The 26,361-nt window shown below is 41.9% G+C and overlaps 1 protein-coding gene across 1 annotated transcript in view; it reads left to right on the top strand.

Annotated features, from left to right (window-relative positions):
- Positions 1-26,361, top strand: part of spegb (striated muscle enriched protein kinase b) — a 45,658-nt gene that overhangs the window by 6,742 nt on the left and 12,555 nt on the right. The window contains 32 exon segments of the mRNA XM_034109392.1: positions 3,201-3,284; positions 3,773-3,839; positions 4,007-5,496; positions 5,665-5,808; positions 5,923-6,105; positions 6,852-7,018; positions 7,229-7,317; positions 8,833-9,008; positions 9,129-9,389; positions 10,309-10,467; positions 10,605-10,794; positions 10,902-11,131; positions 11,550-11,669; positions 11,773-11,877; positions 12,448-12,654; positions 13,149-13,272; positions 14,368-14,540; positions 15,600-15,712; positions 15,803-15,971; positions 16,119-16,215; positions 16,528-16,728; positions 16,840-16,897; positions 17,018-17,095; positions 17,199-17,245; positions 17,247-17,343; positions 17,345-17,370; positions 17,444-17,460; positions 17,588-17,759; positions 22,449-22,491; positions 22,626-22,694; positions 22,814-25,493; positions 25,610-25,759. Of these exon segments, the coding sequence (XP_033965283.1) occupies positions 3,201-3,284; positions 3,773-3,839; positions 4,007-5,496; positions 5,665-5,808; positions 5,923-6,105; positions 6,852-7,018; positions 7,229-7,317; positions 8,833-9,008; positions 9,129-9,389; positions 10,309-10,467; positions 10,605-10,794; positions 10,902-11,131; positions 11,550-11,669; positions 11,773-11,877; positions 12,448-12,654; positions 13,149-13,272; positions 14,368-14,540; positions 15,600-15,712; positions 15,803-15,971; positions 16,119-16,215; positions 16,528-16,728; positions 16,840-16,897; positions 17,018-17,095; positions 17,199-17,245; positions 17,247-17,343; positions 17,345-17,370; positions 17,444-17,460; positions 17,588-17,759; positions 22,449-22,491; positions 22,626-22,694; positions 22,814-25,493; positions 25,610-25,759 (7,986 nt within the window).

The following is a 26,361-nucleotide window of genomic DNA, read 5'->3' as shown; positions in this document are numbered from 1 at the left end:
TCAGCAGCCAGCTCACACATTTGCTGTGAGAGCTCACAGTGTTTGAGTGATGCAGAGAGCAGCGAGGAGGTCCCTTTAGCTGTTGCAGCGATTTCCCCCCTTTCTCTTGCCGACAACACAACATCGGCTCGTTAGACCGGTTGAAGAATAAGACACAGACACATGGGGAGGAAGGGGGAAATGAAAAATGTCAACCAATGCTGAAGAGCAGTGATCTCTAGAGGGCTGGATCACTCCCACTGGTTTTTCTGCCTATCGGTGTGCACTGCCTGTGGGGTGGAACACAGCGGGGGAAGATGCTTACACTATCGCTGGCTATTGTGTGGACAGGGGGGGCTCCCTCAGAGTGGATGATATGCATTCAACAGACATTTCCACCTGCGGATGGAGATCTGTGCTCCGTGCTTTTCAGAAACGGATTCTTTTTGAAGAAGTGCTGCCACTCTGAGGTGCAACTTGTTATATAATGGACCAAAGTGCCTTTTTCCATTTTCCTTTGCATTTGATTGAGAAGCTTTTACTTGCAGGTTACAGTATATAACAAGTTGGAGCTGTTTCCTACGAGTCAGATATTAGTAGCTGGCGTTTTGATAGAAAACGTCCTGATTTAGGCGTGTAGTAATGGCTCGGAACCCCCAGCGTATTTCGGGGAATACCCTGCTGCCGAATGTAAGCCGAGACGAAAAATACCTTTTGAGGACATACCAACAGTGACCATGAAAAAAAATCCAGACCGAAGAAAATATCAGGCAAGTGCTATTTAATGTTGTCTTTGTCGATCGTCTTACTGTTTATTATCAACTGATTCAACCATTTACTATACGTAGAACAACAATACAGTCAAATATGTTGTGGAATGTGGACCATTTTATTAGCATTACTGCTGAACTGGCCGCTCAATGTTTTGTCAACTGACAATATCAGATACAAGGACAATGTTAATAGGAGATGACGCTTCTCTGTACAGCTGTAATCAAAAGACAAAACAGATACCAATGTTCCAGTGGAATATAATCACCTTGGCCAGAAGAAGATATCATTAGAAATCACCAAGCTAAGCACAATGCTACAGCCTTGAACTTACTTCAAACAAATGCAAGTTATAAAACTATTACCATTATCCTAAACTGGAAACATTTTCTTAAATTAAGCAGAATTGAAAATAGAATCAAGAATCATCATTTTTTTCCTCTTCATAAAATGTCACAACAACAAAGAGCAACACTAAGACATTGACGTGGTACTCAACAAAGTATAACGCTCCTTTTGGGGGATTTCACGTGAGCGATGTGGCTTTGGGAGGGATTCCAATGAACGTCTTATGAACCGTACTTCCCTGGGATCATTGTGGGATGTCTGCACTAATACCCCACGTGCTGCCGTCATGCACCTGTCAAGCAGATCACTAATTGAGCTGTGTGATGATGTCTCTTCTTCTGGAACTTGCTTACTACTCAAAAACATTTCCTGTTCAGTAATTAAAAACTAATAAACACATTTCACTATTATTGAAAAGAGTCTCTCTAATATGTTAACGAAGTTAATTGTGCACTGCTTCTCAGACAATGTGAACACCAGAATCCCAAAGGAAGATACTAGGGTTTGTGTAAGGAAACATGTTGTTAGTCAATCGAATTTCTGCCGCTGCGAAACGTTTTGCATTGTATTCAGTGCCTCACAAAAACATTATGTGTGTGATGCATTTTCTTTCTTAATCATTTGCGATGACACATGTTCATTATCAGTTTGTGCTACCTTCTTTGCCGTTTCGGGTCCATTGATGTTTTTGTTTCTTTTATTGCTACACTTAAGTCATTAGAATACATGGTCTGGGAACAATTAATGTCTGTATCAAATATAATGCCATCCACCTTGTTGTTGTTAAGATATCTCATTTGATGTGTGGAGAATTGACCTGGCTCTTTAATGAAACCTCATGGAACCCCAAAGTAAGACACATCACGAATGATTCCACGTATTTTCTTTTTCTTTTCAGTTTGGACTGAATTGGTGGGACATCCCTCAAGCAACACCAGCATGGCTAAAATGAGTGCACATAGTATAAGTAGCAATATCTGCGTTCTTATTTAATCAAGGCAGAGTGACGACAGACACTTTTCCTTGCTAACTGACAGGACCATTTTTGGTTTTCACATCCTATTTTTATAATCAAACTAACAAATGGCTTGCTATTAGAATCGCTGTTTCATCATTAGACATGTTGTGACTTTTCTGATATAGAACTGGTTACTGTAATGGATATTGGAAACGAATGTGAGACTTGGATATATTTTGGGTAATTCTGGGAAAACAATTGTGTTGGAAACACTTATTTGCGAATGTATCGTTTTTGGTTATACAATACCGTGTTTATATGGCCAACAGTATGTGTTCTCTTACTGCAAGGGAAAAACACATAGCTGGTGGTTTTATAAATAAGTCCACCTACTGAGCAAATACCTCAGGAGAGCTGCTGGGATGCCAATGACTCAATAAGGCTTTTCTATTTTAAGTTCTACCAATGACTGCATTTTCACTCAATTTGTATCAATGTTTAGGGGATGAAATGTAAATAAGGATTGTCTCTTTAATGGTGTTGCTTCTATGTGCAGTATTATATTCCCTTCCTTCAATTTAACTTGCAGATGCTGATGAGAAAATTATGAATAATAAAGACTCAGCAACTATTCAGCTGCAACACACTGAGTACATTTAGCTTAGCTGTGATAATGAGACCCTGCGGGAAACAACGTTTTAAGTCCAATAACATATTCAAGTATAGATGAGGTCCAATGCAACAGAAAACTTAAGTGGTTTTTTTCATAGCTGATTGTGTTATAAAGATATTGCTGTATTGAAACATCCCCTTCAACATTAATATGCTGTGGGATTTTTCGATTTCCTTTCTCCAAACACTAATAAAGAGTAAAGTGAGAAGGATAATGTAGTGCATTAGTTCCCATGGTAACAGCATGCTTGCTCCCTTTCTGCAGATATGGACTCCTGGGTTTCCATTAGTGACGAAAAAAAAAAAGGAATTCATTTTGTAAATGTTTTTATAAAATGAGGGATTCTCTTTACACTTGTATTCAAGCACTTGTGCTATAATTCCCAACTAATAGTCATCTTCAAACCTTTCTCCAGTCAAAATATAATCTTGGGAGAATAGATGTCTTATGATTGTTTTCTATATTTTTCAGATTCTGAAACAACAGAGGATGAAGGTGACCAATACGAGACCAAAGAAGATAGTTGGGATGTTGAGGACCAGGCTGTGCATAAAGGTATCCACCATGTTTTAAGATGCAATTAATACTTTAGATTTATGGATTTACTTTCTGTTTCACTGATGACCATTAATGCTACAATAGTTCAACATTTATAGACATTAATGAGAATCCTGAGATGTAAGGGGGTTAGGGTTACCTGGCCACCCGTGGGCTGCAAACAGTGATCTATTATCACTCCATTAAGTGTTTATGATAAAGATGTTAGAAGTTATATTATTCACATTTACCTGTAATGGTATTCGTATGTATTTCTTTCATTTCATTAATTCGCTCTCCTTTTTTTCCTTATTATGGAAATACTGGCTCTTTGGCTGCTAATTACTCCAATGTGGTTACCATACTAGGTTTGTCTGTCTGCATTTGGTGCTGGGTTAGTAATGTACAGTCAGTTAAATCGTGCTTTGGCTGAACAAATGTGCCTTGTTTCGTACTTAATGCAAGAACCTGATTGCTTTAATGTTTCCTCTTTACATGAAATGCAGTGATGGACACATGTGCAGAAGATGACAGTAGAACACATGGACATGAGGATCACTCTAACGCAACCAGGCAAGAAAGACATGCAAATAAAATAGGCGTTTTCTCAACGACGTCAATGTGCTGATTGTATAATTGGACTAAAATTCCATACTAAAATACAATACAAATACAATAGATTGTGAACAAGTAACAAACTACCGATTCCAACAGATTTTGCTTCAAATCCTCTATTTCAGGAGCCAATCAGAGAACTTTTCAAGAGAATCTCCCCCACAAGCCCTCCCACCCCCATCGCCAAGACTCATCAAGCGTCCCTCCACCTCTCCAATGCCAAGTCGCTCTGGTTCAACTACACCTATCAACTTGCGGAAGAAAGCTGTTTTGCCAACTGATTACCAAGACACAGTTCCCGGGGAGTTTGAAGAAAAAGTCAAGCAACCAAGATCTCTGTCTCAGAGTAACCCCCATGAGTCACGATCGCAGACTCCGCTGAGCGAGTACTCCAGGAAAGAGTTTAATCTCAGACCGTCCCCAAAGCTTACGAGGGCGAGCTCAAAGGTTTTTGAGAAGGTCCGTGGTTTAGAAGAGCGGAGAAGAAGCCTTGATATTCCAGAGGGTTCGATCTCTGGAGGATCCTGGGCAGGCTTCAATCGCGCGGGATCTGTAGATTCAGATGATGGGGGAAGTCGATTGGGTATCTCTAGAGAAAGTTCAAGGGAAGATCTGAGGGAGGCTTTGAAAGAGGATGCCGCTGAGCGGAGATCTATGTTTAGACAGAGAGCTGCTTCCCTCGAGGACAAACCTCGCATCACCCAAAAAGTTCAAGACATTGAGAACAAGTTCACTGAGGAGCTCCAGCGCATTAAGAAACTAGTGGGTAGACCTCATATGAAGAAGTCGTTTTCAACTGAACAGCTCACCCTAAAGAGCAAACAGCGCCAGCCGTTCAGGAAAATCGAACCTATTCCACCACAAGTCCTTCAGAAGCTCCAAGAAAGGGAGCGTGCCCAGTGGGCAAAGGAACAGAAAGAGAAGGAACACAGTTCTCAACCCATTCAGCAACAACAAAAGATAGCACGAACAGGTTCAACTTCTGTCACCATCAGTAGATTTGGGGAAGTTGCAGGCACCCCAGAGTCCATGCAGTTATCCGACTTACCAGGACAACGATCAGTCAGAGAATTAAGTAGAGTCAGTCCATTAACGGAAATAGTTCAGAGATCATCGTCACCATCATTATATCATCAACAAAGGGCAGAGTCGCCGTTTCGCAAGGTTGAACGAAGGCCACCTAGTCCACTCGTACAAAGAGTATCTCGGTTGCAAGAATCCCCGCTCTTCCAAGAATCTCTCGGGTCTCAAAAAGATGAGACTTCAGGGAGAAAGACGCCAATTGAGGTCGCATTGAGAAGAATTGAAAACAGATCTGAAAGCCCACTGGTGCAAAAAAGAGTCGACATTGTGGAAGAGCTCTCTCCTCAACCTCCTTTGAAACACCCAAGGATGTCCCCAGTTACTCCAACGGAGAACAGAAAGGAAGTGGATCCAGCTAAAACTGCCATAAAGATGCGAATCCCCACCATTATTGTTGAAGATGAAAAGATGGAGGTGGATGTCCCTGTGAAGACAAGTGAGCCTCAGCAGATCACTGCTGGTGGCAAAGAGGGACGACAGACGAAGACCAAAGGGAAGAACCGTCGCACTCGACCCTTGTCTCCAGAGTTAGGTCAGATTTGTTGAGCTTCTTTCATTTGGCTGTCTGTTGTAGTGTGAAGATCCAGTGTGCTTGCTTTTCATGTTTAATCAACCAATAACTCATTCCTTACCAAAGGGGAATTTCCTCTTATTTGATCGCAGGGAATGAAATGACTCCTGGCTTGTCTTTATTTAACAGACTCTTCAGACGATTCTTACGTGTCTGCTGAAGAAGACCCAATGGAGGCCCCCGTATTTGAGTTTCCCCTGCAGGACACTGTAGCATCTGCTGGTGCAGATGTGCTGTTAATATGCATCATTGCTGGCACTCCAATTCCTGAAGGTACTGTTGCGTTCCTGTTTGAACAATTAAAAATAACCTCATAGATTTTTTTTTTATTCATTTCGGCAATCAGCACACAAATAGCTTTATTTCTGTTCTCTGTTCTCTCTGAAGTTACCTGGACGAAAGAGAATACGGAAATCGCCGGCATTGCAAATTACATGGTGAAAGTGGAGGGGGAAAGACATACTCTGCTCATCAAATCAGCTCAAATGAGCGATGGTGGGAAGTACTGTGTGACTGCTGTTAATCAGACGGGCAGAGCGACCAGCAGCGCCGTCCTTCTAATCAAAGCAGGTACGTTACGACTGCGATATCAGAGGAAACGTAGGTCCCTATCCACAGTACTGTTATAAGGTGGTTTAATTTGATAAAATAAAGTGTTTATTATTTGCTTGGTTTGTCAAAATGATCATTTTCATGTAACTAAAATAATGTTTTTTATTGTTTTATTATCAACACTGATGTCTGCCCACGCCACTTGGATGAAATCAGTTGTTCATAAACTGATCATTTGTATTACAGCCAAAATGGAATCAAACACTTCCCCCCCCCCATAAGGACATTTTAAAATACCCTACATATTAAAAAAAGGTGTACTTAACCTTATAATCATTTTGAATTCTTGATCTTATCAAAACATGTTGGTGGTATCTTCCTGACAATGCATTGTGTTTCAGCTGATTTCTCTCCTGCTCCCTCGTCGTTATCTCACTGAGCAAAATGCCTGTGCCATATATTCCAGCTGAACAACCTCACTTATAGTTACCATAGCAACTCAGAGGCAAAACTGAACCTATAAATTGCCCACTGAAGCTCGCTGGCTCCACCCACTGTGAATCCACTATTGTTTGGAGATCACATTTGACAGCTCAGACTGTAATTACATTTTAAAGACCGCTTTGTTTTCTTTAATGGATAAAGTCATTGAACTGTTTTTCCATCACGCCGTGCTCACAGTCACCAACAATAAAGTTGAACTGAAAAAAGCCGATGGATAAGAAAAACACTACACCATGATAATAATGATGTTGCTTTTACAGAGTCTGCACAGGAGCCAAGGGGCAACCTGGGCTTGCCTCGGGATATCAGCAGCCCTATCACATCTGATGAGGAGTACCTCAGTCCCCTGGAGGAAGGCATGGATTTTGGAGGGCCGGAGCTCAGGAAAACTATTGACACACGATTCAGGAAATCCCCTGCATTCCTGGTGAGACTGCACAGAGCTCAGTCAGTCAATATTCAAATTGACCTTACCTTTTAGCTTATTACTTTTATATGTTATATAAGTATATTTACTCAACTGCATTTTGATGGTATGGTGCAACATATCAAGGGATGACATTTGGCACTCAAATTTCATAAAATGTTCTGGTAGAAAGCACCTTCCACCTTCTAACTTGCATTGCATGTCCAACAGGTAACGATGAGTGATCAAGCTGCCATTGAAGGACAGGAAGTCACCATGTCTGTCCGAATGAGTGGACAACCCAAACCCATGCTCTATTGGTAGGTGCCCCTCCGTCATCCAACTACTTCACCACATTGCTTGCACGGGAAACAGAACAGACTTCCTCTGTATCATAAACCCTGAGCGAGCCTGCTGGAGTGCATCGTTTGTTCTCGGGCATGCTGCTTTAATGCATCAGTTATACAGGAAGTGGAAGATTCATGTTTATTGCCTCACACTCTCAAGGCTGACAGAGAGAGTCCTAATAGGACAAAGGGAAGAATAACAACACACTTTCTCCATTCTGCACAGTGCACAGAAACACAAATGTCTTGTTAAACTAATACGCTCCTAGACAACTATCTAGACTGCACATGCAATGCTTCGGGCATCCAAAACAGAAACAAGGGGGATTGCACTTCCTTACAATGGCTGTCCTTTAGTGTTTGTACGACGCTTGCTTATGTGTTCATTCAGCCAGTGGTACTTTAATGCTGCCCCTATATAGGGCAGCATCCGGCATTACTTCTATATCTGTATTATTGTCAACAAATCCCATGAAGAGACCCAAGCCTCACATATCGTATTGCTCTGTGCCATAAAGCTCTGTAGTTGTTAAGAAACAATTCAAAACACATCAATAAGCCACCCTGTTAAACAGGTGGCATGCTCTCTCATTCGTATAGGTGTTGTTGTTGATTTGAAGGTAATCCCACATACACCATTCTGCTGCTGTAAATATTCACTAGTGGACAGTCTTTAGTGTTGAATGAAAATGATCATCAGTCTTGATTATCTATTGGGCACAGCTGGCTACTTTTCTCCATGTTGCTGAGAAGTTGTCCCTTGTTGCCTTGTCATTAACAGGGCATACACTGGGTCTGACAAACAGTGCTTCCCACACTGAGAATTTAATTGATGATATAAGTATTTAATATTGAATTGGTCTCACTAATGGAATGATTTAAATATGAAAAGTAGCAGTATTCGTAGGAGAGACAAGCTGACAAACTGGGCTCACACATTTGAGGTCATTCACAGACATCATACAAGTGATATGAGGAGATGCTTACACAATGTTAATTTGAATAAATGTCTGTTGCTGGATTAGGAAGCCCAATGTTGATAGAGCCTACGGCCAAAGGAAGAAAGCATTAGCAGTATTACTAAGCAGGTGTGTGTGTGGCGACAGTCCCAGGTCAAATTACTATCACCAATTTCTGGGAAGTGAGATCCAAACAAGTGCACTGCTCTATCACTAGAGAAGAAGCTGTAATATAGCAGACAAGAATAGGCCGGACCTCACAGGCAGGTTCTGTCATTGGAGTTAGTCATGACTCACGAGTGACAATAGCAAAAAAAGAACCTGCTAAGCATATTGTTGGCAGGATAATGTTTCCCACCCCCACCCCTTCATACCAGCCAGAAGAGAGCATGTTGTTAAATAAGCATGTGCTTGGTCATCTTTCATTATATAAATGAAGTTTAAAAAAAGCTCTGAGTGGTTTATGCGTGATTCATCTCTTGTTTTAAAACAAAGCAGCCATTGTTCCCCTATTTCTACTCTTTCGTAGGCTGAGGGACAGAGTCACAGTAAAAACAGGCCCACGCCACATTGTACGAGAGACAGAAGGCGGCAATCTCGAGATGACCATCAAGTCGGCTGTGAAATCGGACTCTGGGATTTACACCTGTAAGATCATTAATGAGTATGGGACGAAGCAGTGTGAAGGAAGGCTCGAGGTAAAAGGTACGCTTCTTTTCAAAAGTCCAGGAATGATTCAGAACGTACAAAACAATCATGACCAGTGACACAATTCAGGTATCACGAAACAGCACCCTTTAGAAAGTGTCCTGTATCTGCTCCCAGCTCCACCAGTTGAGCCAGGCTTGGCTGTCATCCGCCCGGTCAGAGACATCACTGCCAAGGCCGGGGAGACGGTTCTGTTCGAGTGTCATGTCATCGGGCCCAAGGACACTGACGTGGACTGGCTCTCCGACGGGAAACTGATCCAGCCCGCATTGCTCAACTGTAAGATGCACTTTGATGGAAGAAAGTGCCGGCTGCTGCTCAACTCTGTACACGAGGACGACTGCGGCACGTACATGTGCAAACTCAGCACCGCCAAAGGTAGGTGTCAGGAATAAATGTCACAATATCTCTAATGAGAAAAAGACGATTTCTCATCAACAATTCAAATCAAAGTTTAGTAAGATTTTACTAACCGATTACTCAAACTAAATTCATAATTAGGTAGTGCAGTAATGACGCATTTTTGTAAGCAGACCCGGATTTCTGCATCGCAAGGAGTCCCTCTGCAAAAGCCAATGGGTTTTTTCCATTGGATTTTAGAATGCTGCATAATATTAGCTCTGTGGCAAACACACGTTTATGATTTTTACACGCTTTGTTCAGCAGGATAATGTCCACACATTAAAACCACTTTTATGTTTTATATGCATTAATGCAATTGTCAGCATTAAAAAGCTAACGTTAGGCTATTTACTAACCGCATCATGGTTGCCTGACTTCACATCACTACCGCTTAGCTAACGGAAGCTAATGTTCTGCGTGACGACGTTTACTTTTGTGTTTATTGACATATTTTATGTCGTAGCACAAAACGTGAACATCTCTCAAGCTGGTGTTAACCACGGATGTTATTTACACATCAAATCTCAAACCTGCGTTCAAAAAACCATTGACTTTATTTAAGGGAAACGAAGGGTGTCAATTGTCAACTGATTTACAGGTTTTAGGACTCATTCCTGCACCAACCTATGTTGACTTCCATTAGCTCATTCAACCAATGTATCTCCAGAATAGAAACTGACTTGAATGGTTTTGGTTCATTATTAAAAAGGATTAAAGAAGGTTATAGGTATACATGATACTTATAAAGTGTGTAGATATTTCTCCATTATATTGAAGTTTTATGAACAAAAATGATGTAATTGCGTAACTCACTGCCTTGCTTTCTTACCACCTGCTTTAACTAACTTTAGTTTGTCTCTTTTGCTTCTTCTGAATTGACATTACTACTCTCCAGAGGAAGTGACTTCATGTGGCAAACTCAAAGTCATCCCTTCGATTGAGCCTCTCTTCACCCGTAAGCTCGACGTTCTGGAAGTGATCGAGGGGCGTAACGCTCGATTTGACTGCAAAGTCAGCGGGACGCCGCCTCCTCAGGTCATCTGGAGCCACTTTGGTACGGTGCACTTCATCAGTTAGCACCTAGCTGTATCACATATCATCTCAGCCCAGCCTTTGATCTGTTGACTTTGTGATTCGTAACACTTTCTATCTAAAGGGATGTATTAATACAGACTCTTATCTTCTTCTTAGACCATCCGCTGACAGAAAGTGAAGACGTTAGAATCATTCGGGAAGGCGGTCGCCACTCTCTGTTCATTTCTCATGTGACCAATGAGGATGAGGGTTTTTACACCGTCATAGCCCGTAACAACCACGGAGAGGCAGAGAGCTCAGCCGAACTTTACATACAAGAACCGCGGCCCGCTATCTCCTCACAGATGTAAGAGTTATTCTTTGGATACTGAGCCATAGCTCTTGTGTATTCCACAAATGTTATTTTATGCCGTAAGAGACAAACAGGGATATTTCATCCTCTCTTCCCTTTAGGGCTAAACTGGAGAAGATGCCATCGATCCCGGAGGAGCCCGAGGTCCCAGAGAACGAGGTGGAGCGTTTCACCATGCCGGACTTCATCAAACCGCTTTACGACCTGGACGTGATCGAGGCGAAGGAGGCGGTGCTGAAATGTAAAGTGGCGGGTTTGCCGTACCCCACCATCGTCTGGTTTCACAACGGCAAACGGATTGAGAGCACCGAGGACAGAAAGATGACACAGTGTAAGGGATTTGATGGTTAACATTCAGCCGATGCTCAGGCCTGTAATGGGGACATAAGCCTTCACAAAGAAAATGCACTGCAGGGTCATTTATTTCAGATGCCTCATATTTAGCTTTCTTATTATTACAAGAATGTTTTCGGCAAGAATGAAAATACACTAACTGTAACAATTTTAGCTCAAATACATTTAATTAAATACAAAAGTAAAGGTTTATGTCAGTATGAACTGTATAATATTCAGACTTATACTAACCATAATTTAGACAAATAATCTTGGCATCAGGATAAATAGAAAATGTACTGTATTGAATTTATAATGCATGACATATATTTGAATACTGTATATATAAAAATGATGATAAAGATGCTAACTGGCCAGTATACCCAACTTCGTATACATTCCTTTCCCTCCTGTAGTTCGTGACGTCCACAGCCTGGTCATCCGCTCCGTGTGCCACGCCCACGGCGGAGTCTACAAGAGTGTCATCTCTAACAAAGTCGGCAAGGCCACCTGCTACGCTCATCTCTATGTCACAGGTGATTCTCATACAAACCAACAACTTGAACTAGCACATTTGTTTCGGACAAAGGCGGATCAGAAACATTTCTAATCTTCTAATTGCACTGTCATCATCTCCAGATATACTCCCTGACCCTCCGGATGGCACTCCAGTGATCGAGTCCATCACCGGGAAAACCATCACCTTAAGCTGGAAGAAACCAAGGAGGCTGGACCCTTCCATCGGTACGCAAGAAAGATGGTCCTATTTATTTGTTCACCAGATCAAATGTGTCAATTCTAATTTCTTTTAAATGATAAATATAAAAAATAAGGATTTTGTTTGAAGCTTCCTTGGGAGTTTAGGTCACGCAATTGTTTTGTTGTTGTTGGATTGATAGTTGTGAACACTGTGTTGTTGCATTTTGCAAACTCTTTTTCCGTTTCAGTTTATTCACAAAACTAAAAGAAATGACACATCTTGATCATTCTATTTGAAGCTTGAGAATAGGGGCCCAGACACTAGGAAGACGGTCAGTTCATCTCTTTTAAAAACAGACACAGGTAAGACATGTTTTAATGTGTTATTGATCCCATTGTTTACTTTGGACCTCTGCAAACCACACTGGAGCCCGTACATGTGTAGTTATTTTATAAGATGCTTTTTCTTAGCCTTCATACATGCACACATCTATATGTGAGGGAAAGTACACTGGAAGGTCACAGAGTCTGTTGTTAAGCATATAAACATAGACATTGTGAAAGATGTAGCATTCGGTAAGGTTCAGAAGACTAACTCCCTGTTGTTGTGTGCAGATCCCATCTCCCTGATGTATGCCATCCAACAGCAAGCCCTGGGCTCCATCCAGTGGACCATCATAGCTTCTGGCCTGAAGGAGACCACCTACATCATCAGCACCCTCTCCAAAGGGGTGCGCTACGCCTTCAGGGTCCTGACCATCACCTCCAAAGCCTTCAGCAAGCCCTCCCCCAGCACCGACTCAGTGCAGCTCCTGGACCGAGGTACACTCATTCGTTTCTTTATGACAGGGGTGTCAAACTCAAGGCCCGGGGGCCAAATCCGGCCCTCGACTTCATGTTATGTGGCCCCGCAAGAGCTTGCAAATAATATAATAAGTTTACATGCCACTTTACAGAAGCAGGTTGCCCATAAACTACATGTCCCACAATGCATCTCCTTTTGTGAAATGCGCACTGAAGAGACTTGCAATTATTTGCCCTAGACTTCTGCTTTCAGACGTAGTTAATTACTAAGTTATTATCCTATCTGATAATAATCCAATTCAGAGGCAATAATGTAATATAATACATTATTTTATATATTTATATATGTATATTTATATAGTTACAACCGGCCCTTTGAGTGCAACCTTAACGCTAATGTGGCCCACGATGAAATTGAGTTTGACACCCCTGCTTTATGAGAACCCATCCATCCATCAGTGCGCTCAAACCGTTTTTTAAATACATGTTGGTACACTTTGGTTCTCTTCTAGGCCCCTACCTCCAGGAGGCTCCAGTGATCATTGATAAGCCAGACATTGTGTATGTGATGGAAAATCAGTCGGTCGCCATCACCGTGACCCTCAATCATGTCAACGCTGCCGTCCTCTGGAAGAGGTATCAGTGTCTCTTTTGTCAAGTTTCTACTATTATATATTATTTTACATTTATTTTACATGCATGTAATTTTCCTGTGATATTTCTTTCCACCATAAATAATTTATATTTAAAATCTGATTTTAACATTATAAATCAAATACAAATTGTAAAAGGCTTCAACCCGTATACCCACAGGTGCTGTTGTATTTGTCGTTGTCCACAGAGTTTGGGGCTAACATAGTTACATGTTATGGCGTTGTGTCATTCAATTAGGAAATACATTTTATTGTAATCTATCAAAATGAAATGATGAAGCTTTATTTATATAGCCCAATATAACAAAGAATACATTTGTCTCAGGGAGCTTTACAGTTTTCACAGATCAACATGAATGACAGTATAATATATAGAACTACAACATAGACAATCCAAGTGACAGTATTGATAATGTGGACACATATTAAATAACACATATCGTCATTACTGAGTAAAAATATGTAATTTAAATAGTAAACAAAACGTTACTGATTACAAAGTTGATACTCCTAGAATTTCCTTTCAGTCAACAGATTAAAGAATAAAACATTATGTTATATTTTAAACTTTTAATAATGGTCAGTGTTCAGTACTGCCTGCTGCACTGATTTCAGTTTTGTGTTCATGACTTTTTATTTATTTATTTACCAATTGAAAACATTTATTAAAAAAGCAATTAAGATACAAATTAATTTAAAGAACTAGTAAAGAAATGTATTTTTTATTACATATTAAATAGGGAACGTAATAATCTCAAACCATTTGTTAAATAAAGTATGTATAGTTACATCCATGTGGTTATCACATGATGAGTTAAACCAAGTCAGGTGGTATCTGGTAGAAAGGCTTCCAACGTGTGGGCTGAGTGTATGAAAGTATGACTGACAATGTAAATACAGTATGACAGTGCATACAGGCAGCTGTTTGATTCTAAATATCAAAGATTCCAGAGCAGTGAAGTCTATTATTGTGTCCTGACTTGCACTCAATCAAGACCCCTTCCACCCGCCCACTGTTCACTCACTGCTCTCCTAACTATGACATGATTACATATCACTTGTAAACCCTTCTCCACAGGAGGGGAGCGGTCCTCTCCAGCAAGCCAGGCCTGTACGAGATGACCATGCCAGATGATGACCAGCAAACGCTGAAGCTGCTTAAAGTGAAGAGTGCTGACATCGGAGAGATGATGTTCGTGGCCTCCAACGACTTTGGCAGTGAGAGCTGCACCTTCAACGTGGAGCTGGCAGGTGGGTGGGACACTGATTCATATACAGCATATGACCTGCTCAATCACAATCACTCACGCTGACCCTGAAAAGCATTTTGAGTTGCATACACTGTTGAAAAGATGAGATTTTAAAGCTTTCCAGTGATATCTTTGACTCCCAAATAGTGAGAAAAAGATCGCACGTATCATGGTGACTGTTTGCTGACAGTTCTTTGGCCAACTTTATTTTAAAAGAGGGCTCCAGGCTTGATATCATGAGGGGACTTTACCCCTTGCCCACCGGATTAGCTATGATTTTGAAATCTTTGTGAGTCTGTAACAAAGCTTGTAAGCAGGCAGTGCTCTCATAATGTTCAACAGTAAGCATCCATCGACCGAACATCATTAGGCTAACTCAATTCAACACAGCACACACCACGTGCGCCGCTGCTGTTAAGTTTCTCCGTTTGCTTTTTGTAGTCCCTTCACAACAGGGGTGCCCACACTTTTTCAGCTTGGGAGCTACTTTTAAAATGACCACGCCCAAAAGATCTACCCTGCCCAATCTGTGTCGCGAGCGCAGGAGGGGGTGCTAGTGGACTAAACGGCGGATAAACTGCGCTTACACTAATTGCGCCGCATAAGCGCATAATAGTGCGCCGCATTTGCGCTTCAGATGAGGAGGTGAGGCTCCCTCATAACTGCATGAACCCGTATGGCACAATACAACTCAGACTGGCGTACTGTACGTCAATCAAGTGGCAAATGCTAGTAAGGATGGATGATAGGCCAACTTTAAAACAAATTAAATAAAAAGATATTTTTTTCTTTTTCCTTCTTTTTTTTCCAATGCCATGCGATCTACCCCCACTACCTTTGAGACCTTTGTGATTTAATATCCGAATTTGATCAGACTGGGAGCTTAATGTTCTCTACAATCAATACAACTTCTGAAAGCCAAGACTTTGTTTCCCAAAATGACAAAAACATGACATGAATCCATGCAACATCCAACTGATTTTAATACAGGGGCACAGATCTATCTATTTATATAACTAAATAGAGCTAAATCTAACTTGGTATTGCAATGTATCCACAGCTCCACCAACATTTGAAACAATCATGGAGGACTTGGAGGTGTGTGCTGGGGAGACTCCGCGCTTTGCTGTGGTTGTGGAGGGCAAACCCGTTCCTGACATCCTCTGGCTCAAGGTTTTCATCCTTTTTAGCATTAAAATAAGTCTAATAGTGTTTACAGCAATCTTTCAAGATCAAATCAATATGTACCGTTTTTGCTTCCAGAATGATATCCTGCTGTCGGAGAGTTGTCATTACACATTTGTGTACGATGATAATGAGTGTTCCCTGGTGGTCCTGAACGCTCGCCCTGAAGACTCCGGGGTTTACACCTGCACCGCCAGGAACTTGACGGGATCTGTGTCCTGTAAGGCCGAACTCACAATACATGAAGGTGAGAGGTCAATCTATCGGAGCCATACAAAAATCGAACAATCTTGACTGCATGGCTAACAAGCGTAGAAATGGAACAAACATGACCATTCTACCTTGTGATTCTTTGGAAGTCCCTTTGCTTAATGAAACGTGCTTATTATTGCAGCTACACGTAAACAGGAGCCAAAGGATGACGAGGAGACGATTCGAAGGAAAATGCGCAGACTGACAGATAACTATGACATTCACAAGGAAATTGGAAGGTAAGGCATTTTAAATCCCGTCTTTTTGATTAAATATAATGCAAGAGAACCACTGTCTGTATTGGAACCATCTTAATAGAATGCCGGAAAGGGTTTTCCCTTCCTGTTATATAAGTCTCTGTGCCTCTTTAAATGGTCTGCAAATGCGAAAAATCCCAAAGTTCCCTCTCCCACACACATAAAAGCATTGAAACACGTCACATCAGAGACACAAAATAAAAATACGAACCTGGAAATTAGCATGATAGGGCCCTTTCAATTCCTTCATCTAGCTATTTTGAACACATTTAAGTTTATTTTTCTTTTCTCCAGAGGTGCCTTTTCCTACGTGAAACGCGTGACCCAGAAGGTTGGCAAGATGGAGTATGCTGCAAAGTTTATCTCCACACGGGCCAAGAAGAAGGAGTCTGCTCGGAGAGAGATGAACCTGCTTTCCAAGCTGGACCACGAGAGAGTCCTTTACTTTCAGGACGCCTTTGAGAACAAGAATGCAGTCATTATCATCACTGAACTGTATCCTTATTTCAAGCTTTGTGCGCGATTAGCCTTGGAGAGTAAATACAAAAATATATAAAGCGCTTCTTCTAAAGTCACAGTAAGAAATACCTTAATAAATATATGAAGATGCCATGAGGAGATTCTTGACAGATTCACAAGGAAATCTATTGTAATGGAGTCTGATGTAAGTCCTGCATAGCAATCCTATACTAAATATTTCAATATCAATGTCATGACCAAATGTACATCATTGAATTATCTAATATACTGCTATATGGCTAAGTTTTCATTTTGTAACCACCAGGTACGCTCATGTATAAGACAAATGCTCGAGGGCATGGATTACCTTCATCATCAGAACATTATACACCTGGACATTAAGGTACTGTCCTTTGTCGTCCTGACTGACTTTATATGTTAAGTGCACTGGAGCCCTTATTATTTGAGAACATTTTATGAAATCCTTTTTTTTTATCTTTCATCAGCCCTGATAACTCCTCATGGCAGACTCCCAAAGCGATCAGATCCGAATTTGGACTTGGCAACGCACTGCAGGTCACACCCGACGAGGCTCAATACTGCAAATATGGCACACCAGAATTTGGGGCACCAGAAATTGTCAGTCAGACGCCCTGTGTCAAAAGCAACAGACATCTGGTAGGATAGCTTTACTTTTGGTTGTTTTGTCTTAACACATGCCTTTTTTCTAATTTTATTTGTATTTTCCTAGGTCAATTGGAGTAATATGCATACCTGTTGTGAGTACAATTGTTCTTATTATGCATTCATTATTAAATGTATTACAGAATGATGATTATCAATGTCAGTTTTCGGCCTGTTCAGGACTCCCCGTGGCCTTGTTATTAAATGCAAGCATTTGTTTCTGCTTTCAGTCTGACGGGAGTTTCTCCATTTGCTGGAGAGAATGATCGCAGCTCCGTGCTGAACATCAGGAACTATAACGTGGCTTTCGAGGAGAGCATGTTTGCTGACCTTTGCCGAGAGGCTAAAGGCTTCATCATAAAGCTGCTGGTAGCAGACAGGCTGTGAGTCACATCACTAGGTCTCTATGTCAAGATCTGTTATTGTAAAATGATTGTGTAAAATATATCTATACATTCAAAATTGTCATTCGGGACATTATAAAGAAAACCATTTAAATGACAATATTTTTTAAGTTTAATCTAATATACAGTTATTTTTACTTCTTTTACTCGTATTACGTTTTTTTTTTTTTAATAATTTCATTTAATTTCTAACCTTTATTTATCCAGATTGGTCCCATTGAGATCATAGATCTCTTTTTCAAGGGAGACCTGCAGCATATAGGTTCCACATGAAACATAAAACAATAAAGGACATTATACATTATATTTACAGGATACATAGTTATAGACATTTACAAGTGCCCATTGTATCAGCAAGCATTTCATTTTGCCTAGCTTTAAAAACATGCAGAGGAATGAGATTGCTCAGTTTCAATTCTTGCTGAAGATTGTTCCAGCAAGTGGAGCTGCGCACATAAAAGCTGTCTTACCGAAGACAGTCCTTGCTCTTGGCACATCTAACAAGACTACATCATGTGACCTCAGACAATAGCTGCTTGCAACTCTCTGTGTTATCAGAGAGCAGATATAATACGGGAGTTTACCCAACAAAGCTTTATAGATAAACGTGTACCAATGACTGAGCCTCCGTACAGAGAGTGATGGTAAACCTGCCTTGGTATACAGTGTACAGTGATGTGTAAGCGCTTTACAATTTGTGACAAATCTCAGAGCACTGTGATACGCAGCATCTAACTTGACCAGGCAATGGGCAGGTGCATTCATATAGACCAGATCCCCATAGTCCAGCACAGGTCAAAGGTCACAGTGACTAGCCTTTTCCTGGCCTCAAGCGAGAAACAGGACTTGTTCCTGTAGAAGAACCTTAGCCTAACCCTCAGCTTTTTAAGCAGGTTATTGACATGAAGTTTAAAAGAGAGACAATCATCAAGCCAGATACCAAGGTATTTGTAACAGGCAACAACTTCAAGTTTTGTTCCTTGCGTAGTTACAATATCTAAAACAGGCTCTGGTGTCTTTTTAGCTTTTGAAAAGAGCATTACCTTGGTTTTATCCACATTTAAAAGAAGCTTTAATTCAGAGAGCTGAGTCTGAATAGTGTTAAAAACAGCTTGTAATTTAACAACAGCTTCTTTAATGGAGGGACCTGCACAGTACATCACAGTATCATCCGCATAAAAATGTAACAGTAGCTTCATCCACATTATCACCCTACGCTTGTTAATATATATGGAGAATAAAAAGTGGTCCTAAAACAGAACCTTGTGGTACACCATAGAAATGTTTAACCATTCCGAAGACAGTCCATCAAATGACACACATTGGGACCTTTCAGAGAGGTAGTTCACAAACCACCCACTGCAAGGCTGGATATGCCAATACTGAGTAGCCTCTGCTTTAAAATGCGATGATCAACGGTGTCAAATGCTTTGGAAAGGTCAACAAACAGAGCTGCACAACTCTGCTTATTATCTAAAATAGTAGTAATGTCATTTACCACTTTCATTGTCGCAGTGATGGTGCTGTGTTGCTTTCTGAATCCTGACTGATGTTTAGACAGGATATCATTTATACATAAAAACTCCTTTACTTGTTCACTCACTAAGCGTTCGAGCACCTTAGCCAGAACTGACAATTTAGAGATGGACCTATAGTTATTTAAAATAGTTGCCTCCCCTCCTTTCAGTAAAGGCAAGACATAAGCAGACTTCCATACTTTTGGAATTGTGTTCGTGCTGAGGGAGAGGTTTAAAAAGAGAAGTAAGAGGTGGAGCAATAAAATCTGCAGCTATCTTTAAAAAGAAAGGTTCTACGTTGTCCGGGCCGGCCGGTTTCCTAGGATCTAACTTGGATAATGCTTCATGAACAATACCAACAGTTAAAGGAGTAAAACTGAAAGGGTTTTCCAGACCACATTGTTCAGAGTCAAGGATTGGAGCGTTCACAGGAGCCACACAGCCAAACAGAGAGCCACAAGACACAAAATGCTCATTAAAGCAATTTAGCATAGTAGCCCTGTCTGATATAGTGCCAGATGCTGTAGTAAGGCACGGAGGTAGCTCATTTGGGATATCACCAGTGGAAATCGATTTTATGGCTTTCCAAAATGTCCTAGGATTATTCAGGTTTTCTGTGGTAACCGACAAATAGTACTTTGATTTAGCACTTTTTATTTGGGATGTGAAGCTATTTCTTAGCTGCCTAAAACGTAGCCATTCTACCTCTGAGCCTGATTTCCTAGCCTTAGCCCAAGCATTATTTCTCTCATGAAGGAGACTGGACAGCTCAGCAGAAAACCAGGGATTGTTTCGTCCCTTCACTCTAAATGTACGCAGAGGTGCATGTCTATCTATAATTTTCATAAAACCAAGATAAAAATAAGACCATGCAGTTTCTACATCAGCACACAAATTGATTCTACCCCAATCAAAATCAAACAGATCATGTAAAAAACCCTGCTCCACAAAGTGTTTTTTGTCTCTCTTTGTGATGACACGTGGTTTAACCTTTTGGACCTTAGTGTCCCTAATTGTGGCTACAACACAGTGGTCACTCACATCATTAGCAAATACTCCCACAGATGAGTATTTATGTGGAACATTTGTTAAAATTAGATCAATTAAGGAGGATTTATTTGGGGACTTAATATTTGGGCGAGTAGGACTGTCTATAATCTGGGTTAAATTCAATGAGGTACACAGGTTTTTAAAATCCTCTGACACAGAAGTTAACCAGTCCCAATTAAAATCACCAAGCAGCACTATTTCCTTGTAGGAAAGTTGCGATAACAGTTTTGCCAAAGACGATAAAGAGTCCTTGACAGCCGAAGGGGCCCTGTAGCAGCCCACCACCATGAGCTGTTGACCCTTTGTTACCTCAATATTCACGGCTAAAAATTCTAGCTGTTTACTAACAGATTTGGAAACCATATTAGTTACACAAAACTTATTTTTCACATAAATGGCAACGCCACCACCTTTTTTAGGCCGGTCAGTACGATATACACTGTAACCATTTATGTAAATATCAGAGGCCAAAATGGATTTATCTAGCCACGTTTCTGATAAGACAATGACATCAGCATCAGTCGAACTCGCCCAAATACGGACAAAATCTAATTTAGGTAACAGACTACGCACATTTAAATGAATTAAACCTAGCCCAGATCTAGATATAAAATCTGCAGGAGTAGCTATTTGACTAATACTGCTCGGTGGACCTGGATTTGGCTGTACATTTCCTGATAGTAACAACAATAAAAATACCAAGCACCTTTTCCTCTTAATCAACACACATACATTGTCAGCTGATCTAGAGTCACCAGTAAACTTCGCGAAAGTGAGATTAGAGTTTAAAAAACAATTCTGAAGGACCATCGTGGCAGGCATGTGAGAAAGACAAACATTTTCCGAAATGAATGTCCGCGACAGTGCAACCAGCAATTGTTTGTGCAACACCTCCGAAACTGTACAGGGGATGTCCACTGCGGGCGGCAGAACATACCCGAATCCAGTAGATTGTTCAGGACGACTAGCGATCTTCTCCTTGTCCAGCACAGCCAAGAAAAGGCACAGCAGAAACACGACACCCGCCATTCTCCCAGTCCAGCACAACAGTATCCACGCTGTTCCCGGAGCAAGGTGGAACCAGGCCTCAGCTACAGCAGCACAGCAGAGTAGAGAAGGTAATCCCACCGCGTTACACCGGCTATTTAATCCACTTTACATCTCCGCCGGTAGCACAGGCGCGGAGAGGAGCAGCGATACGCGGTGTGAGGAGCGGCGAGAGGAGCAGCAAGAGGAGCGGCAAGAGGAGCGGCAAGAGGAGCAGCAAGAGGAGCGGCGATACGCGGTGTGAGGAGCGGCGATACGCGGTGTGAGGAGCGGCGATACGCGGTGTGAGGAGCGGCGATACGCGGTGTGAGGAGCGGCGAGAAGGGCGGCGAGAGGAGAGCCGGGACCACACTTCCGACTCTTTATCTCTGCAAGAGTTGCTCCCTCTCGTGCTAAATCCACTCGGCGGGCAAAAGTAGGATCCCAGAAGTGATTCGCCCAGTGTGGAGTGGCTCCTGAAACCCTTCCCGGCGTGCCTTTAGTGGAACTCGGGTCCGCTGTGGTGGATGAGGTTGAACGTGGCTCTCATCCGGAACTTAGCAAAGGTGGATCACGTCTCAGCGCTGACGGCGTGTAACCTGTTCCTCAGGTAACATTATTGTTACATGGTGACAGGCCAATCTGTTTCGATATGTAGGTAGCCGTTGCTCAGGGACGTTTGCTTTGAACCAAAGACTTGACCACTTTGATTCAATTCTCAGATTGAAATCTGGAGGACTGTCCGTGTTTATTGATCTATTCCTACGCTTTGCTTTCTGTCGGACATGAATCTTCACTCGAATTAATACTTTCTTTTAATCAGTTTACCAGCTCTGGAAGATGTCACAGCTTTCACCACATCTTGTTTCTTATGGATTGAATCCTAATAAATGGTTTCTAATATTAATGATTTATCTCTATATGAGATCCTTATTAAGAACATTTAGCATTCATATAGTCCATTATTATCTGCAACTTTCACATATTAATCCACTGGTGATATTCATTCAAGATAGCAAAAAACGAATTTGCATAAAGTTGAAGTTGACTAAAATCTACCATCATTTTCTTTCAGGAGACCTGATACTCAAGGATGTCTCAGACACCCCTGGTTCAAGGTAAGACAAGACCAGTGGTACTTCACTCTTCAGCGTTAACCATACTTAACTCTTTCTCCAGTAAATACTTATTGACGATACTGAAAGGCCCCATTTCTACTTTTTTAAATCACATGAATTGTCTTTTTTTACAGATACTTAGCAAGGGGAAGGCCATAAGTACAGAGGCCCTGAGGAAGTTTGTATCTCGGAGAAAATGGCAGGTGAGAGATGCCTATGTCCTATTGCTTATAGGATATTTCTATACTGCATTATACCTTGAATGCCTAGTAATCATTCAATGGTCACATCTTTGAATGTTTTCTTACTTCCTCTCATACAGCGTTCACTCATCAGCTATAAATCAAAAATGGTCATGAGGTCCATACCTGAGCTGCTGAATGATTCCTCCAGCCATATCTCCATTGCAGTCCCCAGGAACCTCAAAGAAAGTTCACCTATGCCATCGTCATCTTCAGATTCTAATGAAGACATTGATGAACTGCCATTTATTCCAATGCCTCTTAACATGGAATTTTCTGGATCAAGGATGTCGCTGAATGACATCCAAACCAATGAGCAACAAACAGGGAAGCAGGATGGTACGAGTACGTTGTCTGGGTCTCCTGTTCAAGGCCAGGAAGCAATGGAGTGTAACACTAAGGAAATGGATAAAGAAGGGGTTGAAATAACAGGTAAAGGTCGCCTGCGTAAAAGGTCGCCAAAAGACAATGATAAAGGTTCCTCAGATGAAGAATCACCCGCTGAATTGCCACAAAAGTCACAGGTGAATAGAAAACCCCTACGCAGGGGTTCGAGTATGGACTCTGACAAATCAGACAAACCAGAAGGTGGACGACGAAGAGGAGAGCTAAGACGTGGAGGCTCTGCCGACAGTGCATTGCTGCTAAAGATTACACCCGAGGAAGGAACTGGAGAAGGAATCCAAGAGGATGGAAGGAGAGTTCTCAAGAAAGCCGTCTCTATGGAGCTACCAAGGAGGAGCACCAGTCCAGGAACTGCCAATATGAGTCAAGAAGACTACGCTCTTAAACTGGAGATGATGAGACAGCGGCTGCTTCGTGGAGGCTCTGTAGACAAAAAGATGAGTGGACTAAGAGGACCTCTGTTGGAAACATTAGGATCTTCAGATCGCTACTCTCGTACTGCACGTTTGGGCCCACCCCCGCTAATTAGAGCTTCATCCAGCGATTCTGCAATGGAGGATGATCCAAAACCAAAAATGTTGCGCAAAACTGCTTCTTTCAGTCAGGGTGATTCAGAACCCATAGCTCTACACCGCCGGTTGGGAGCTCCCTTGGAGATTCCCTTGGCACAGGTGGAAGAGAGAAGGCTTAAGGAGGCTATATCTATGTCATCTCTCACTGAGCAAATCAAGCTAGACTCCCGTCCAGTGACTCCCAGGGATCCTTCGCCAAAACCGCCAACACCAGAGTCTGTTGTGCAGGAAAGTCCAATCAAAGCGGAGCACGAAGAATCTTTCATGGAGAAGGAGATAAAGCCTGATGACAACATGAATGAAAAGATGGAAGGGATGACCACAGATAGTAATTTTGATGAGAGATCGAGCACTAGTGGTTTCTCAGAGAAGGACATGAGCATATCAGAAGAAACAATGATTGAATCAGAGTACACGGGCCAGATAATTGCTACACCACCTGTTGTGGTTCAAAGCTCTACACTAGAAGAGAAAATGGAAGAAGAAGTAGTGAGAGAAGATGTGCAAGAAGAAAAAGAAGAGATGATGAAAGAAGAAGAAATAATTGTCGGTACTGTCAAAGGAAATGTTGAGGAAAAACATATGCCTGCTCAATCTTCTGATATGATCATAACCACAAGCTCAGTTATGGTGAGACCAACACAGGAATATTCCCATCCATCAGCAATGGTTCTTCCTACTTCTGTTACATCCTCTGTTCCTGTAGTAACTCTTCCAGGTGGAAGGACTTCAGCATATGCAAGCATTATGCAGACCATCATGGTCCCTGCAGTTCAGCCTTTAAATGACCAACCTTTAAGCCCCTCTACACCTATTGTGGATCCAGCCATTATGTCACCCTCAGTATCAAGTGTACCCACATATTCACCAGCCAGCATGTCCTCTGCTTTACCTGGTCAACCAAAGCTAGCCATCATATCAACCACTGAGCACCCTGCTGTATTCTCCAGGGTAGCGTCACCAGAAATGATGACAAAAGAACCCACTCCACCAAGGACTACCACACATCCTTCATCCCAACAAGAGACCCCAGCAGGAGTTGACTTTAAGGACATATCCTCTGAAGAGGTCTTTGAGGCCCGCTTCAAAAAACGTGAGTCTTCCCTGTCAAGAAGTCTAAAGTTTCTGTCACGGTCAAAGGAGGACAAATCACAAGCGATGTCATCGGACTCCGCAGAGTCAGGCGAAGAGATATATAGACCTGGGCCGATTGGTGCACCTTTGGAATTAGCACCGAGGAGACTTGAGGAGAAGTGTAAGTCAGTCCAGGACCTTCGTGAAGCTCAAAAGGATCAGGGCTTTATGAAAAGGCTCTCTATGCGCCTGAAGAGAGCGCCGTCAGCTGAACGCAAGGAGGAAGCGACCAAAGAAGAAGATTCTTCAAGACATAGGCTTTCTTGGACTATCGGCAGAAGGGGGTCACAGGAAAAGAAGGAAGTGGAGATGGCGCACAAAGATAGTGAAGGTAATGTGTTGTCGGAAAAAGATGATAAGGAGCTCAAGAAACCTAATGAATCACCGGTCCTGGCGATGCGCAGAAAGATTGAATCGACGGTGGCTGGGATCTCCACAAGAATTCGAAGCTTCTCAGAAGAAAGGAGAGCATCAGAGGACAAGGAGCCCAAGAGGACGCCCATTTTTTCCATGCTTCGTCGTGCAACATCAGAAAGCCGAGCTCCGAAAGTTACCAGTGTTCCTCAGAACCAGCTGGCAGCTCAGGCCAGTAATGGAGCATCTTCAGAGTCTCTAGACTCTATGGCCAGCCTGAAGTCAGAAACAAAGGGTATGAAGCAAAGTTATACATCTTTATTCGGAAATGTATTCGTTTATTCGTGTATTATCAATTGCACGTTCTTAAATACATGACGATTTCTATATGTTGTGTTCTTTTTCGTTCAGCTGCAGAGGGTGAGCGCAGATCACGATGGGATCGTTGGGGCCTGACCAGAGGAAGGCGTGACAAGACGGTATCACAGCCCGACATACCAACAGCAATTTCCAGAGAAAATAGTTCCCTACGTTCACGCCAGTACTCCAAACTGGCTTCCGGTAAGTTTCACAAGAGTGTGTATGAATAGATTGTGATTGCACTTGTCAAGGGTAGGGTAGCAAGCAGGGTAGGAATGTCACGGCGGCCATGACGGCCATGGAGAGGGGGTGGGGCTTATATCCATGTAAATACTGTGGTAGAAATCAACTACAACAACATTAACATATTTTACCGTGATTTAATTGTAATACACATTTCAAAATGATGCCGAAGTAACAAAATACTGATAACGATCAGTAAAAACCATGAATTAATGCAAATGAGTGTGCAGACAAGACGGCAGGCGAAAAACCTTTTAAAATGCGTGTTTTCTGAATGGAGATCGGATCCATCAGGCTAAACTAACCTGTAGCTGCTCCGTCCACACAATAACATCATACAGACAGAAATAAAGCAGCGACTGTATTCGCCATGACACAGACAGTCTGTGTTTTGTTCATTTTTAACTTGTGTCCAGTTTCTGAACAGATATGAGGAGCTGTGAGCTCTGTGTGCTAACAGCTAACAGCTGATGTTTTGGTTTTCTGATTCAACGTCAGTGGCTGAGATCCTCACTGCTGATTGGCTACCACGAGAACGCGTCACGCAAATTTGACGCTCG

This window comes from Pseudochaenichthys georgianus, chromosome 21 (genome assembly GCF_902827115.2).
Source record: "Pseudochaenichthys georgianus chromosome 21, fPseGeo1.2, whole genome shotgun sequence".
NCBI lineage: Eukaryota > Metazoa > Chordata > Actinopteri > Perciformes > Channichthyidae > Pseudochaenichthys > Pseudochaenichthys georgianus.
Note: the sequence above shows the minus strand (reverse complement) of the source record. Positions and strands in the feature narration are given on the sequence as shown.